The sequence below is a fragment of the Heterodontus francisci genome, chromosome 13 (assembly GCF_036365525.1).
Source record: "Heterodontus francisci isolate sHetFra1 chromosome 13, sHetFra1.hap1, whole genome shotgun sequence".
In the NCBI taxonomy this organism is placed as follows: Eukaryota; Metazoa; Chordata; class Chondrichthyes; order Heterodontiformes; family Heterodontidae; genus Heterodontus; species Heterodontus francisci.
This window is the reverse complement of record NC_090383.1, coordinates 43,746,620-43,763,622: the sequence shown is the minus strand read 5'-3', so window position 1 is coordinate 43,763,622 and position 17,003 is coordinate 43,746,620. Positions and strand designations below refer to the sequence as shown.

Below are 17,003 nucleotides of genomic sequence, written 5' to 3'. Positions count from 1 at the left end.
TCAGGAAGACATGGGTGCACAAATCGTTGAAGGTGGCAGGGCAGGTTGAGAAAGTTGTTATAATGACATACAGGATCCTGGGTTTTGCAACATGCTAATTCACAGGATAAATATGACCTAGTTATTTATAAGTATGATATGCCAAAATTGAAGGGTAGATGGCATACTTTATATGATTGGTGCATATACTTGGATTTTTTCTTTAAAGTACTTTTAAACAAATAAGGCAATGTGATTTCCACAGAATACTGGCCCGAATTTTGCAGTGGTAGCGACAGCGAACCTGTCAGCATTTGCCTTCATTGCTCCACTAAAACTGACAGCAACTTCAGGAATTCGCACATGCGCAGAATAATGCAGAAATCCAGAAGTTGTTGTCAGTGATAACACAGTTATCGGCACAGTGGTTAGCACCGCAGCCTCACAGCTCCAGCGACCTGGGTTCGGTTCTGTGTGCTGCCTGTGTGGAGTCTGCCAGTTCTCCCTGTGACCGTGTGGGTTTCCGCTGGGTGCTCCAGTTTCCTCCCACAGCCCAAGACTTGCAGGTTGATAGGTAAGTTGGCCATTGTAAATTGCCCCTAGTGTAGATAGGTGGTAAGAAATGGTGGGGATGTGGTAGGAAATATGGGATTAATGTAGGATTAGTATAAATGGGATGAAACTGACGAGCACAGCTGCCGATTCTTCAATCTCCGATCCTGCTGTCTTCACCGCCCAGAGTGTCTGCAGCCACGGCGTGCGGTAAGTCCATTGAGGTGAAGAAGGAGCAGCGGGACCCGAGAGAAGTCCTGAGAAAAGGTGCCCCGAACACCCAAAAAATCCACGAACGGCCCCCCCGGCCGCAACTTCAAAGCGCCCGCGGGAGATGGCTCGGAGAGCATCTGCAGCGCACTGTCAGCAATGCTGCATGCCTTTATTTAAACCACTGCAAAAAAAAAAACCCTTAGCAAATGTAATCACCTCTAAGTCTGCCAAATGATGCTTCACCTCCCGAAGGACGTGGATGAGCTTTCCGGACGTCGATGGTGGGCACTGAGGAAATGGCTTATTACCTGCACCAGCTTCCCCCCCACCCCCCCACCCCCCTTTACCCCCCTTCCACCCCCCCCGTCCCCTTCCCTGCTCCACCCTCTCAGCTCACCCCCTCACAACCCCGTCCCAGCCCGCTCCCCCCCTCGCACCCTCTTCCCCTGCAACCCCCCCCACCCCCTCCCTCTACCCCTACCCCTCCCCCTTGCATCCCCTCCTCCCACCGGCACCATCCTACACCTGCGTAGGGGCCCCAACAACCCCACTGCCTTGTGCGCGTCTCGGGAGAGACCAAGGCTAAGGGAGTAAACCCGAACAGATAATCCGGAGCAGAACCCCGTAGGCGGTCATGTGTCACCTTTGGCATGTTTCCGGCAGTTCCTGCAGCCATACTGGTGCCAAACGTCGTGTCCTGCACTCCTTTGGACCCCACCAGAAAGGCCGAGAGGGGGGTTTTGACGACTGGGCAACTCTCAACCTCCATAAATTTGCCCAGGCATGCGCCATGGAGAGGTCACTCCATAGTTGCCTCACAGCGACTAAAACAACACGGAAGGCAGCAGTTACGGGTTATAAGTCCAAATAAATTGGCGTAGAAACTGGGCGCCACGGGTTGCCTTTGTCGGTGGGAGAGGTCATTGCACCTCACTGGACAGTTACCGCCCGCCTCAAACCGGGCAGCCCCCGGTCAATAAGGTTCTGTCCCGCCACAGTCTGCCTGCTTCAATGGGTGCTTGGAGCTCAGGGTCATTGCCCGAAAGGTGGACTGATACACCGCACCAAACAACATGAAAAAAGGAAAGAAGGTACCAGCCCTTCGCTTTGCAAGCTGGAACGTCGGAACTATGTGGCCTGGCCTGTCGGAAGACCTTACACAAATCAACGATTCTCGGAAGACCGCCATCATTAACAACGAGCTCAGTAGATTCAATGTGGACATTGCAGCACTTCAGGAGACTCGCCTCCCCGCGAGTGGCTCTCTAGCAGAGCAAGACTACACCTTCTTCTGGCAGGGCAGGGATCCTGAAGAACCAAGACAGCATGGAGTGGGCTTCGCCATCAGAAACTCCTCGCTCAGCATGACAGAGCCTCCCTCAAATGGCTCGGAACGCATACTGTCCATCCGACTGCTCACCACCTCTGGTCCAGTACACCTACTCAGCATCTATGCTCCAACACTCTGCTCCCCACCTGAAGCTAAAGACCAGTTCTATGAACAACTCCATAACATCATTAGCAGCATCCCCAACACCGAACACCTATTCCTGCTGGGGGACTTTAATGCCAGGGTTGGGGCCGACCATGACTCATGGCCCTCCTGCCTTGGGCACTATGGCGTTGGAAGGATGAATGAGAACGGGCAGAGACTGCTTGAGTTGTGTACCTATCATAACCTCTGCATCACCAACTCGTTCTTTCACACTAAACCCTGTCACCAGGTTTCATGGAGGCACCCATGATCGCGTCGTTGGCACCAGCTAGACCTCATTGTCACAAGGCGAGCCGCCTTAAACAGTGTTCAAATCACACGCAGCTTCCACAGTGCGGACTGCGACACCGACCACTCCCTGGTGTGCAGCAAGGTTAGACTCAGACCAAAGAAGTTGCATCATTCCAAGCAGAAGGGCCACCCGCGCATCAACACGAGCAGAATTTCTCATCCACAGCTGTTACAAAAATTTCTAAATTCACTTATAACAGCCCTTCAAAACACTCCCACAGGGGATGCTGAGACCAAGTGGGCCCACATCAGATCCGCCATCTATGAGTCAGCTTTGACCACCTACGGCAAAAGTGCAAAGAGAAATGCAGACTGGTTTCAATCTCATAATGAAGAGCTGGAACCTGTCATAGCCGCTAAGCGCATTGCACTGTTGAACTACAAGAAAGCCCCCAGCGATTTAACATCCGCAGCACTTAAAGCAGCCAGAAGTACTGCACAAAGAACAGCTAGGCGTTGCGCAAACGACTACTGGCAACACCTATGCAGTCATATTCAGCTGGCCTCAGACACCGGAAACATCAGAGGAATGTATGATGGCATGAAGAGAGCTCTTGGGCCAACCATCAAGAAGATCGCCCCCCTCAAATCTAAATCGGGGGACATAATCACTGACCAACGCAAACAGATGGACTGCTGGGTTGAGCACTACCTAGAACTGTACTCCAGGGAGAATGCTGTCACTGAGACTGCCCTCAATGCAGCCCAGCCTCTACCAGTCATGGATGAGCTGGACATACAGCCAACCAAATCGGAACTCAGTGATGCCATTGATTCTCTAGCCAGCGGAAAAGCCCCTGGGAAGGACAGCATTACCCCTGAAATAATCAAGAGTGCCAAGCCTGCTATACTCTCAGCACTACATGAACTGCTATGCCTGTGCTGGGACGACGGAGCAGTACCCCAGGACATGCGCGATGCCAATATCATCACCCTCTATAAAAACAAAGGTGACCGAGGTGACTGCAACAACTAGCGTGGAATCTCCCTGCTCAGCATAGTGGGGAAAGTCTTTGCTCGAGTCGCTCTGAACAGGCTCCAGAAGCTGGCCGAGTGCGTCTACCCTGAGGCACAGTGTGGCTTTCGTGCAGAGAGATCGACCATTGACATGCTGTTCTCCCTTCGTCAGATACAGGAGAAATGCCGTGAACAACAGATGCCCCTCTACATTGCTTTCATTGATCTCACCAAAGCCTTTGACCTCGTCAGCAGACGTGGTCTCTTCAGACTACTAGAAAAGATCGGATGTCCACCAAAGCTACTAAGTATCATCACCTCATTCCATGACAATATGAAAGGCACAATTCAACATGGTGGCTCCTCATCAGAGCCCTTTCCTGTCCTGAGTGGTGTGAAACAGGGCTGTGTTCTCGCACCCACACTTTTTGGGATTTTCTTCTCCCTGCTGCTTTCACATGCGTTCAAATCCTCTGAAGAAGGAATTTTCCTCCACACAAGATCAGGGGGCAGGTTGTTCAACCTTGCCCGTCTTAGAGCGAAGTCCAAAGTACGGAAAGTCCTCATCAGAGAACTCCTCTTTGCTGACGATGCTGCTTTAACATCTCACACTGAAGAGTGCCTGCAGAGTCTCATCGACAGGTTTGCGGCTGCCTGCAATGAATTTGCTCTAACCATCAGCCTCAAGAAAACGAACATCATGGGGCAGGACGTCAGAAATGCTCCATCCATCAATATTGGCGACCACGCTCTGGAAGTGGTTCAAGAGTTCACCTACCTAGGCTCAACTATCACCAGTAACCTGTCTCTAGATGCAGAAATCAACAAGCGCATGGATAAGGCTTCCACTGCTATGTCCAGACTGGCCAAGAGAGTGTGGGAAAATGGCGCACTGACACGGAACACAAAAGTCCGAGTGTATCAGGCCTGTGTCCTCAGTACCTTGCTCTACGGCAGCGAGGCCTGGACAACGTATGCCAGCCAAGAGCGACGTCTCAATTCATTCCATCTTCGCTGCCTTCGGAGAATACTTGGCATCAGGTGGCAGGACTGTATCTCCAACACAGAAGTCCTTGAAGCGGCCAACACCCCCAGCTTATACACACTACTGAGTCAGCGGCGCTTGAGATGGCTTGGCCATGTGAGCCGCATGGAAGATGGCAGGATCCCCAAAGACACATTGTACAGTGAGCTCGCCACTGGTATCAGACCCACCAGCCGTCCATGTCTCCGCTATAAAGACGTCTGCAAACACGACATGAAATCGTGTGACATTGATCACAAGTCGTGGGAGTCAGTTGCCAGCATTCGCCAGAGCTGGCGGGCAGCCATAAAGACAGGGCTAAATTGTGGCGAGTCGAAGAGACTTAGTAGTTGGCAGGATAAAAGACAGAGGCGCAAGGGGAGAGCCAACTGTGCAACAGCCCCGACAAACAAATTTCTCTGCAGCACCTGTGGAAGAGCCTGTCACTCCAGAATTGGCCTTTATAGCCACTCCAGGCGCTGCTTCACAAACCACTGACCACCTCCAGGCGTGTATCCATTGTCTCTCGAGATAAGGAGGCCCAAAAGAAAGAAAAAGAAGAAGTATAAATGGGTGGTTGATGGTCGGCACAGACTTGGTGGGCCAAAGGGCCTGTTTCAGTGCTCTATCACTCGATGATATTACTCTCCTGAGGGTGCACTTTTGAAATGCTGCCAGACTACAAGTAGGGATAGGCACCACCATGTTGCACCACAGACATGGGGCCAATTAATCTGTATATAAAGTGTATAGCCAACCTAATGACATCAAAACACAGTCCAATTTAAAACGCATTTCTCCCTATTTAGTGAAATATTGTTTTGGCATTGTTTTGATTGTACAAGTAGTCAATGTCTGCCCACACATTTGATGCAGCGACGCGGAGAATGTGGATAGATGTCCATTTGTCAGGTGTGATCCTGTTCTCTTTCTCTCCCCTCTCACTCTCTTTCTCCCTCTGTGTCAATCCGTATCACCTCTCTGAATCCATCACTCTCCACTTTCTCTTCCTCCTCTGTGTCCATCTCTCTCTCCTCTCTCTCTCTCTCTATCCTCTATCTCCTCCCTCTGTGTCCATCACTCTCCGTGTCTCTCTCTCTCTCTCCCCCCACCCCCTCTCTTTCTTCCCCTTCTCTCTCCTCCCCCTCTCTCCCACTCTCTATCTGTGTCTCTCTGTCTTTTTCCCCTCTCTCTCCCTCTCCTCTCCTGCCCTCCCTTCCACCCGCCCCCTCCCCCCATCACTCCCGCCCACTCTCTCTCTCTGACCGTTGCTGAGAGCGGGAATAGCAGTTTCTGAACGTCAGACAGATTCGGAACCCGCCGAAAAACCCCAAATCTGTCCGAAATTCGGAAGCGCTGTTCCCTCTCTCAGCACCCGTCAGCTGTGAAACTGACTTGCAATTTTTTAAAAAAGCCAGTCTGAAGAAGCCAGTGGGAAATTTCTCATCCCTGAAAATACCAGTCACAAACCCACAGAAACTGGTGTCCGTGTATGGACACGTTGCCGAACCCTGACTAGAATAAATGGGAAATCTTTGAACCGACGAGAACATCGACTCTTACGCTGTTAGTCCCACTATAAAAAACCTTGGACAAGTACACATTTTTGAATGAGGTATAACTGTGTTTTTAACTGCACAAAGTTCATAATTACTGCTAAATACCCTCACTGGCCCTGAAAAGTTCATTTTATATTTGTGAAATGTCAAATTTCTCCATTATGTTAAAAAATTCCATATTTCTTTAAACTTTGTTTTTAAGTTTGATTATTTTAGCTTATATCTTAATGCAATCATAATCATTTATTTCACACTCTGCACTTTTAAATTAAAGCAAAGGGATTCAGTGCCTTTAACTTCTTGGTTTGCTGTCTGTGCAAATATTTTAATGTGATTAGCTGCTTACCCTGCAGCACACCTGGAGAACTCCTTGACTCGGCACCAGATTTAAACTGCCACCAGGAAAGGGAAAGTCTGCGCCACAGAGATCTTTGTGGACAGCTTTCTTCAAGTTCAGCAGCTTGCTTCATCGCTGACAGCAAAATCTGGACCATATTCCCATGATCTCAAGTCAAAGAATAATTTACACTTAAACGTTTTTGAAAAAACTAATTGCACACCAGATCCCTCCAAAACATTGGATGGCAGCCCCATCTTGAATGCACATTATATCAATGATTACAACAGCATAAAATCATAACTTGTTTTATTTGTCAAATGAACAGCTGCCTTGTGGGCGTCTCGGGAGAGACCACGGCTAAGGGAGTAAACCCTAACAGAAAATCCGGAGTGGAACCCCGTAGGCGGTCATGTGTCACCTTTGGCATGTTTCCGGCAGTTCCTGCAGCCATACCGGTGCCAAACGTCGTGCTCTGCACTCCTTTGGACCCCACCAGAAAGGCCGAGAGGGGGGTTTTGACGCTTGGGCAACTCTCAACCTCCATACATTCGCCCAGGCATGCGCCATGGAGAGGTCACTCCATAGTTGCCTCACAGCGACTGACACCACTGACCACCTCTAGGCGCTTACCCATTGTCTCTCGAGACAAGGAGGCCAAAGAAAGAAAGAAAATCATACAGATAATGCATGTACAATTATCCCAATAATTTCTGTGTACTCGGACTAGGATAGGGACATCTTTACGTCGCAGAATACGCACCACAAATATTGCAGAATTTTTCCTTACACCCTCTTTTTGTAATAGTAATGTTGGGGTGATTTGGTCCTGACTTCAACGATGTCTAAGCTAGATTTAAGAAAGCACACCAGAATGGTATGGAGAATTTACCTCTGATCTTCCACTCTCCCACCTCACCTCAGTTTTGAACACTCCCCTCTTTCTGAAAACTCACTATGCCTTCATATAGCTTTAATCGACTTGCAAGTTGCAAAGGGGTGATAGCTCATGAATTTTTTGGAAACTTTTGTTTAGAGAGAGAAAACAGTGCTGCATCATCTTAATTAAATGAAATTTCTGTCCTGTTATTGTGCATTTGCAAATGAAAAAATGTTAAATAATTTTTGATGAACATACTAAGCTGCCATTTCATGCTTTATTGTAACTGCATTGCTCACCTTTTAAACCTGAGTGGATAACAGTGGGTGACAAATCATCATAGTTGTTCATCATGCTAATATCCCCAGATGTGAAGCTGACAGTCAGCAGCGGCTTGCTGTTCTGAATTGGTAGGGGGTATACTGCTGGGCCATCTATAACAAAAAATAGACAACCGTGATTTACACTTTCAAGGCCTAGTTAAAAATAGACTACTTTCTGATCGCAAGAACTATTTCTGCATCAATCACTCCAAATGGTACTAGCTGAGACCATTTAAAGTTAGTTGATCAACTTAATAGATTTAAATAGAAATTGGAATTTAAAACAAAGTACTCGCACTACGACCAGGTGAGGAAGGGGTCTCAGGCTCCCCTCTTGCCCCCTTCCTGGTTCGGCCGTAACAGGGTTTATCTTTTAAAACACAATGTTTTTAGTTTACCACCTCAGTGAGTCCTTGCTCATTGCTTTCTAATTGTAGTTGCAAATGAACCAATCAGAAAGATGTAAGTTTATTAGCCTTACCACACTAACTCAGTTAAAATTACTAAAATACGCGATGCAACCATGCTAGCATGCATACGACATAAACACACATGCAAATAGATACAGAGGGGAAGGAAGTATTAAGGGGGGGAGCGTTTAAGTAGGGCTGGCAATAAAAAGAAATCAGTACTGTCTTTCAGTTTTGATGTAAAGTCCTTGGTTGACGTTGAGGTCTTGGAGTTCTCACTGGGGCCCAGTGCACACTTTCAAATTTGCTTCTCTGGTACCAGAAGGCTGAAGAGATGTTCTATCTTGAGGCTTAAGCTGCTACTGTGGATCCCTGGGACTTTGCTTGAGAGAGACAGAGAAAGAGCGGAGAGCTTCCTCCTTGGTTCTCAACTTGCAGTCTGTTACCTTTCTGTGAGGCACAATTCAAACAGTCCCCAGTCTGGCCAGCAGGTAAGTCATGTAACCATCTCTTTGTTTGAAATTGCGACTTCTCAGAGGGTTGCTGGACTTCAGAGTCTTCCACTTGGTGGCCCGGGGGTGTGGTGGAGGTTTGTCTTTTACAAAGTCAATGGCTCTCAATGTATTTTGATCATCACTATTGACAAAACCCATTTCACTAATTGAATCAGGGAGCACTTCCATTGTCTCTCTATGCAACTATCTCTCAGAATGCAAATGTGCAACCATGTTTTCAGCTGGTTAGCTTTGTTGGTTTTTTTAAACAAGTTGTGTGCAATGTCCAGTAAAAAAGGTTCAAATAGTGTTGCATATGACAAAATTAATATGTTTCCATTGGCAGATGTGATTTCCATCACACCGCCATCTCTCACTGATTGAAATGTGCCATTAGGGGAGCATTTAATTAGAAGGAAGAGAAAATGCAGGAAAGCACACATGCATTTCTCTCATTCATTCGGAAATCTTAAAATTGTTTCAGCCTGTCTTTCCTTTGTAGCAGTGCTGCTTTAAACAGCTCCTTTTCCCTTGAGGTGGGTCTGAGATAGTTATGTGTTGCCCAAGGGTTTAAAGTTTCTTTAATATCAGCTTGCAATATGTTGGGACTAGGCATCCCAATAAACATGTGATTTTTGGGAAGGTTTGAGGTTTGCACATTTCCATGATGGTCTAGGGTGCCTTTGTTCCTGTTGGGGTCTGCAGTGGATGGTTAGATTTAATTAGCTCCAGTTTGGAACTCTGATCATGGGAGTCGGCAGTGGGTGGATCCACTCTGACCTCACTTTCAGTGCTCTGGTGAGTCATGCAAGTGCTGTTCACTTCAGGATATTGTTGGTTCCCTTTTCTCCTGACTGTGGGGTGATTCTTTGCTAAGCTTCCCTTTGTCCTCTGGGACATTCCTACTTACAGGTATTTGTCCAAATTCAACTGAACTCCCCTGTGGCACTTTGACTAGGTGAGGTATCACCTTCACTATTTCTTTGCCCACTTGAGGACTTGCTTTGTCCCTGCAGGTTTCTGCAAATGCTGTTAGCAACCCTAGTAGGGTGCTTTGGTTGTCCACATTTACATAGGAGGATGTGGGGTCTAATTTTTCCAACATTTCGGGGTTGGCTGACCGGACAGTAGGGGTTTACATTTGGGAATCCACCCAGACCTCCTTTAACCTGTCCTTTTTGTCCCCTTCCTCTCTAACTCTCTGTCAGACCTGTGCCTGTCTATCCCCTGTTGTTCTCGGCAGGGGTCCCTTACAATTCACCAGCCCTCTGCTGGAGGGTCCTCCAAACGCTGATAGAGGATTTAGGGGTGTAGATTTCACTGTTGTTTGGGGTTTCCCCTCAACCTGCACATGTGGCAACTCCCACAGTACTCCATCAAATCTTTGTGTAATTTTGGCCAGTCAAACTGCTACCTTATGCGGGTTTTGGTTTTCCGTATACCGACATGTACAGCTATTGTCAACTCTTCCGGTACCTCTGCAGCACCACTAACTGGTGAACCACTGTCCACTCTTTGTCCTCAGGTTTGTGAGGAGAACTCCACTTCCTCATCAGTACCACATTCTTTAGATAGTAGCAATCAGGGACTCCCTCTGCTTCAATTTCAATTTGGGCAGCCTGTGCTAACTCTCTCAATACTGGGTCAGCTCACTGAGCCTCAGCTAGGGAAGATCCATTTAATCCATTCACTGGGTCTTCTAACTTTCCAAAGAAAGTCTCAGACAGATAGACCGCATGGTCATCTGCCCGTAGTGCCAATTCAGTCTCCTCTGGGGGAGCTGGTTTGGCCATGGCCCGATTCACTACACAGTGGTGCAGTGGTTAGCACCGCAGCCTCACAGCTCCAGCGACCTGGGTTCAATTCTGGGTACTGCCTGTGTGGAGTTTGCAAGTTCTCCCTGTGTCTGCGTGGGTTTTCTCCAGGTGCTCCGGTTTCCTCCCACAAGCCAAAAACTTGCAGGTTGATAGGTAAATTGGCCATTAGCAATTGCCCCTAGTATAGGTAGGTGGTAGGGAAATATAGGGACAGGTGGAGATGTGGTAGGAATATGGAATTAGTGTAGGATTAGCATAAATGGGTGGTTGATGGTCAGCACAGACTCGGTGGGCCGAAGGGCCTGTTTCAGTGCTGTATCTCTAAATTAAACTAAACATTCAGGGAAACTACAGAGGACCGTCTCCTGCCACTGCCCTGTCTCTCTGACCTCCTTTGGTCTCTCTTTCACTACCGGGGAATCTACCACCTTCGCCCCCACCAGATCTTTACCTAGAAGCAGGTCAACCCATCAAGCAGTTGAGGCCAAAACATCATATGTTTTCAAGAAGGAGTTAGATATAGCTCTTGGGGCGAAAGAGATCAAAGGATATGGGTGGAAAGCGGGAACAGGCTACTGAGTTGGATGATCAGCCATGATCATAATGAATGGCGGAGCAGGCTTGAAGGACCAAATGGCCTACTCCTGCTCCTATTTTCAATGTTTCTACGTTAACCCTGTCCACAGGCAAACTAGGGACAATCCCCATGGTCACCGGTCCCAAAACTAGGTCGCACTCCAACCGTACCTGGTGTAAAGGTACACTGCCCTCCAATACCATTCACCACCATTCTGGTATTTACTGCACTCTCTGGGGGAAAGGTGATGCCTTTTCCCGGCAAGAGGGATCTCGTGACTCCTGTATCCATGAGGCTTGCTTGCCCCACTCAAGGGGTATGGGGTTACTCTCCCTTCAGGTACAAATTCCTGATAACCTTCAGGGATCCTATTAAATTAAATGACAAAATTAATATATTTCCATTTGGCAGGTGTGATTTTCATCACATTAGTTTAAAAAAATGACCAATAATATAGCTGCATAAAATCATTTTGATCATTTTAATCTACAACCTATGAGGAAATACACTGAAAGGAGTCAAAACCTGTCAACAGTAAACTGGGAAAATTTGTTAATGGGTAAAATGGCAGATCAGTGGGGGTGTTCAAAAAATAATTTAATGTGATACAGAACCAGTTAATACTACGAAACAACTAAAAAGGTAAGAGACAACAAAAATTTAAAAGTAAAAGCATACAAACATGCAAAAATTAGCACAGATCCTGGCAAATGGTCAAGATGCAAAGAAGAGCAAAGGGTGACAAAGTACTATAAAAAGGAAGCATGAAAAGAAACTTGCAAGGGATATCATTTGGAAGAAGACAGTGGTCAGGAGCTAGTTGGTACCTTGAAAATTGATAGTGATGTTGTCAGTGAAAATAAGGAAATGACAGACATGTTGAATAATTACTTTGCATCTGTATTTACAGTAAAGGAAAAGATCAGCATGCCTAAAGAAATTAACACTGAATCAAGAACGATGGCTCACCAAAATTAATCCAAGCAAGAGAACAGTAATGGCAAAAAAAGGGCACTGAAGAGTGACATATTCCCAGGGGCAGATGGTTTCCATTCCAAAGTTTTAAAGGAAGCAGGTGAGAACACTGCAGATGCCCTAACTATAACCTTCTAAAGTTCTCTCGATTCAGGAACTGTTCCTTTAGATTGGATAACTGCACATGTCAGTCTGCTATTTAAGGAAGGAGAGGGAGGGAAACCAGAGAATTACAGACCAACTAGTTTAATGCCTGTCATTGGAAGATTGCCAGCATCTATCATTAAGGAGGCTGACCGAACACCTTAAAAACAACAGATCAAAGAGAGATGGCATGGATCTGTAAGCACAGGTGATAGCTGACGAATCTGGTTGAATTTTTTAAAGAGGTGACTAAAGTAGTGAACAGGGATATGTTATTTATATGCAATTCCAGAAGGCATGTGATAGAGACTGTTAGCAAAAGTCGTAGGTCATGGAAATTGAAGGCAAATTATTGACCTGGTTCGGAAATTGGCTGAGCAGCAGGAGACAGAGTAGGGATAAGTACTCTAATTGGCAGGATGTGACAAGTGACCGTCACGCATCTGTGTTGGGGCCTCAACTATTCACTCTATTCATGAACAACTTAGATGATGGAATATTATCATTAGCCACGGGTGAGGTACCAGAAGACTGGAGGATAGCTAATGTTGTGCCTTTATTTAAGAAGGGCAGCAGGGATAAGCTAGGGAACTACAGGCCGGTGAGCCTTACATCAGTGGCAGGAAAGTTATTGGAAGGGATTCTGAGAGACAGGATTTATATGCATCTGGAAAGGCATGGTCTGATTAGGGATAGTCAGCATGGCTTTGTGCGTGGGAAATCATGTCTCACGAATTTGATTGAGATTTTCGAGGAGGTGACCAAGAGGATTGACGAGGGCGGGGCGATGGACGTTGTCTACATGGACTTTAGCAAGGCCTTTGACAAGGTCCCGCATGGTAGGCTGGTCCAGAAGGTTCCAACACATGGGATCCAGGGTGAGCTAGCAAATTGGATACAAAATTGGCTTGGTGATAGGAGGCAGAGGGTGGTAGTGGAGGGTTGTTTTTCAGATTGGAGGCCGGTGACCAGTGGTGTGCCACAGGGATCGGTGCTGTGCCCTCTGTTGTTTGTCATTTATATTAATGACTTGGATGTGAATGTAAGGGGCATGATTAGTAAGTTTGCAGCTGACACCAAAATTGGTGGTATAGTGGACAGTGAAGAACGTTGTCTAAGGTTACAACAGGATATAGATCAACTGGGAAAGTGGGCAAGGGATTGGCAAATGGAATTTAACGCAGACAAGTGTGAAGTGATGCATTTTGGGAAGTTAAACCAGGGCAGGACATATACAGTGAATGGCAGGGCCCTGGGGAGTGTTGTTGAGCAGAGAGACCTTGGGGTGCAAGTACATAGTTCCCTGAAAGTGGCAACACAGGTAGAAAGGGTGGTGAAGAAGGCTTACGGCATGCTTGCCTTCATCAGCCGAGGCATTGAGTACAAGAGTTCGGACGTTATGTTACAATTGTACATAACGTTGGTTAAGCCGCATTTGGAGTACTGTGTGCAGTTCTGGTCGCCGCACTACAGGAAAGATGTGATTAAGCTAGAGAGGGTGCAGAAAAGATTCACAAGGATGTTGCCTGGTTTGGAGGGCTTGAGTTATAAAGAGAGATTGGAAAGGCTAGGTCTGTTTTCCCTGGAGCGAAGGAGGCTGAGAGGGGACATGATAGAGGTATATAAAATTATGAGAGGCATAGATAGGGTAGATAGCCAGATTCTGTTTCCCATGGTAGGGGTGAGTAAAACTAGAGGGCATAGATTTAAGGTGAGAGGGAGGAGGTTTAAAGGGGATCAGCTGGGTAAATTTTTCACACAAAGAATAGTGGGTATCTGGAATGAGCTGCCTGAGGAGGTGGTGGAGGCAGGAACAGTAGCGACATTTAAGAGGCATCTGGACAGGTACTTGAATGAGCAAGGCATAGAGGGATATGGAATTAATGCAGGCAAGTGGGATTAGTATAGATAGGCATTATGGTCGGCATGGATGCAGTGGGCCAAAGGGCCTGTTTCTATGCTGTACGACTCTATGACTATGACTCTATGACTAATAGAAAGCCACATATTCAAATTTGCTGATGACACAATGATAGGCAGCATTGCAAGCAGTGTAGATGGAAGCATTAAATTATAAAGAGATTAAGTGAATGGACAATGCTATGACAAAAGAATTTCAATGTAGGCAAATGTGAGGTCATCCACTTTGGACCTGAAAAGGAAAGAATAAGGTACATTTTAGGTGAGGAAATGCCGGAAACAGTGGAGGTCCAATGAGACTTGGTGTGAGATTTTGCCGAAGGGGTGGAGGTCCCGTCATTGAGGTGGTTTTCGGGTGGCTGGCATGCTCGGGCAAGAGGTGGACACATTATTGCCAGGAGGAGGCAATTAACAGCCAGCAGGCAGGGGAGGCAGGATGGCAATCAGAGGGCTGGCAACTCTGGAGCCTTGGCAGCACCACCGAGAAGGTGGCTGCTGCTGAGGCAGAAAGAAGAATGTGAGGGCAGGTTCATTTTGAAGCGTCCTTGGAAGGGTGAGCATTGAATAAATGTTTACATGGGCCAAGCCGGCATGGCCTGGAGAACAGAGGGAAACACACCCCAGCGCCAGCATTAGGGTCGTGGAGGCATCATTTGCTGCTGAAGGCCCCCTCCCTGCGCCAAAGAGTCTCTGACTCTGATTCCCCACCCCATGACCACTGGGCCTGGGAAGCCACCAGGAAGCCATCTTCATGCAGCTGGCAGCTTCCCATCCATTCGGTAGGGAGCCGAACAACTGTGGTTCCCACCACAGCAAACCTTCCCCAGCACTGGGACTGTAATGGGAGGCGTCCTGATGCAGTTCCCCAGCATTTTACAGGCCCTCCACGCCTCCTTTCCCGCCACCCAGGGGCCGGTAAAATTCCACCATTGGAGTCAATACGTAGATCATTAAAATGTCATGAATAGGTAACAAAAATAATCAAAAAGATGAATGGAATGCTGACCTTTATATATAGAGGACTAGAATACAAAGGGGTAGAAGAAATGCTTCAACTATACAAAGCCCTGGTTAAATCACACCGTGAGCGTCCGCGTATATGTGAAAACTATCGCTCTGCATTTGGATGTTGTCGTCGAGAAGCAGCATGTAGATGAGAAATAGGAGGGGGACAAGGACAGATCCTTGGGGAACACCAGAGGTAACAGTGTGGAAGCAGGAATAGAAGTCATTGCAAGTGATACTCTGACTACGATTAGATAAATAAGAATGGAACCCAGGTGAGAGCAGTCCCACCCAGCTGGACTACAGTAGTGAGTCAGTGTAGGAGGATGGTGTGGTCAAGTGCATCAAAGGCCGCAGACTGGTCGAGAAGGAGAAGGTGGGATAATTTGCCTTTGCCACAATCATATAGGATGTCATTTGTGACTTTGCTAAGAGCTGTTCTGGTTCTCTGGCAGGGGCAGAAACCTGATAATTTGCCTTTGCCACAATCATATAGGATGTCATTTGTGACTTTGCTAAGAGCTGTTCTGGTTCTATGGCAGGGGCAGAAACCTGATTGGAAGGATTCAAACACGGGACTCGGAGGGAAAGGGAAGGCAGAACTGGAAGCAGGTGGCGAAGGCCCTCCCCCTCCGACTCCCGTTCCCATTGAAATCTTACATCAGCCCCAATGAATGGCCAGCAGGCGAGGTGGCAGGCCCTGAGATGGCTGACGCATAAGTGTTGGTGGCTGCCAGTACACGAGCCCTGTATGAAACTGGCCAGCAGGAAGCCTGCAACCAGCGACCATGCTCTTCAGCCAGCAACCAGACCCCTTCCCCCTCCAGCCAAGGACTCCCATCAGCCTGCACAATGCCCATGCCACCTGAGCCCTGCCGCTATAAATGAGGCACCTTTCCAGAGGATGCTCAAATGCTACCAGCCCATTACCTTCTCAGGCCCCTCTCCAGTGAGCCCCCTGACAGGAGGAATAACTCCTCAAGGTGATCTCAACCCCAAATACATGGTTTCCCTACTCCTTCCTTGCAATGAAAGTGAAATGCCACACTGCACGGCTGCTGAGTTTTTTTTTTATTTGTTCCTGGGATGTGGACATCGCTGGCTAGGCCAGCATTTATTGCCCATCCCTAATTGCCCTTGAAAAGGTGGTGGTGAGCTGTCTTCTTGAACTGCTGCAGTCCATGTGGGGTAAGTACACCGACAGTGGTGTTGGGAAGTTAGTTCCAGGACTTTGACTCAGCGATAGTGGAGGAACGGCGATATAGTTTCAAGTCAGGATGGTGTGTGACTTGGACGGGAACTTGCAGGTGGTGGTGTTCCCATGTGACTGCTGCCCTGGCCCTTCTAGTGGTAGAGGTCACGGGTTTGGAAGGTGCTGTCAAAGGAGCCTTGGTGTGTTGCTAGAGTGCATCTTGTAGATGGTATACACTGCTGCCACTGTGCGTCGGTGGTAAAGGGAGTGAATGTTTGTGGATGGGGTGCGTATCAAGCAGGCTGCATTGTTCTGGATGGTGTCGAGCATCCATCCACGCAAGTGGAGAATATTCCATCACACTTGTGCCTTGTAGATGGTGGACAGGCTTTGGGGAATCAGGAGGTGAGTTATTCACCGCAGGATTCCTAGCCTCTGACCTGCCCTTGTAGCCACGGTATTTATATGGCTACTCCAGTTTAGCTTCTGGTCAACGGTAACCCCCCAGGATATTGATAGTGGGGGATTCAGTGATCGTAATGCCATTGAATGTCAAGGGGAGATAGTTACATTCTCTCTTGTTGAAGATGGTCATTGCCTGGCGCGAATGTTATTTGTCACTTATCAGCTCAAGCCTGGATATTGTCCAGGTCTTGCTGCATTTCTACACGGACTGCATCAGTATCTGAACATTGTGCAATCATCTGCGAACATCCCCACTTTTGACCTTATTATTGAAGGAAGGTGCTGAAGGAAGGTGATGAAGCAGCTAAAGATGGTTGGGCCTAGGACACAACCCCGAGGAATTCCTGCAGTGATGTCCTGGAGCTCAGATGATTGATCTCCAACAACCACAACC

The 17,003-nt window shown here is 47.6% G+C and overlaps 1 protein-coding gene across 4 annotated transcripts in view; it reads right to left on the bottom strand.

The window, feature by feature from the left end:
• Positions 1 to 17,003, bottom strand: part of tulp4a (TUB like protein 4a) — a 560,980-nt gene that overhangs the window by 249,217 nt on the left and 294,760 nt on the right. For all 4 annotated transcript variants that reach the window (XM_068044726.1, XM_068044727.1, XM_068044728.1 and 1 more), the window contains one exon: positions 7,587 to 7,721. In XM_068044726.1, coding sequence (XP_067900827.1) covers positions 7,587 to 7,721 — 135 coding nt within the window. The remainder of the gene's footprint in view (positions 1 to 7,586; positions 7,722 to 17,003) is intronic.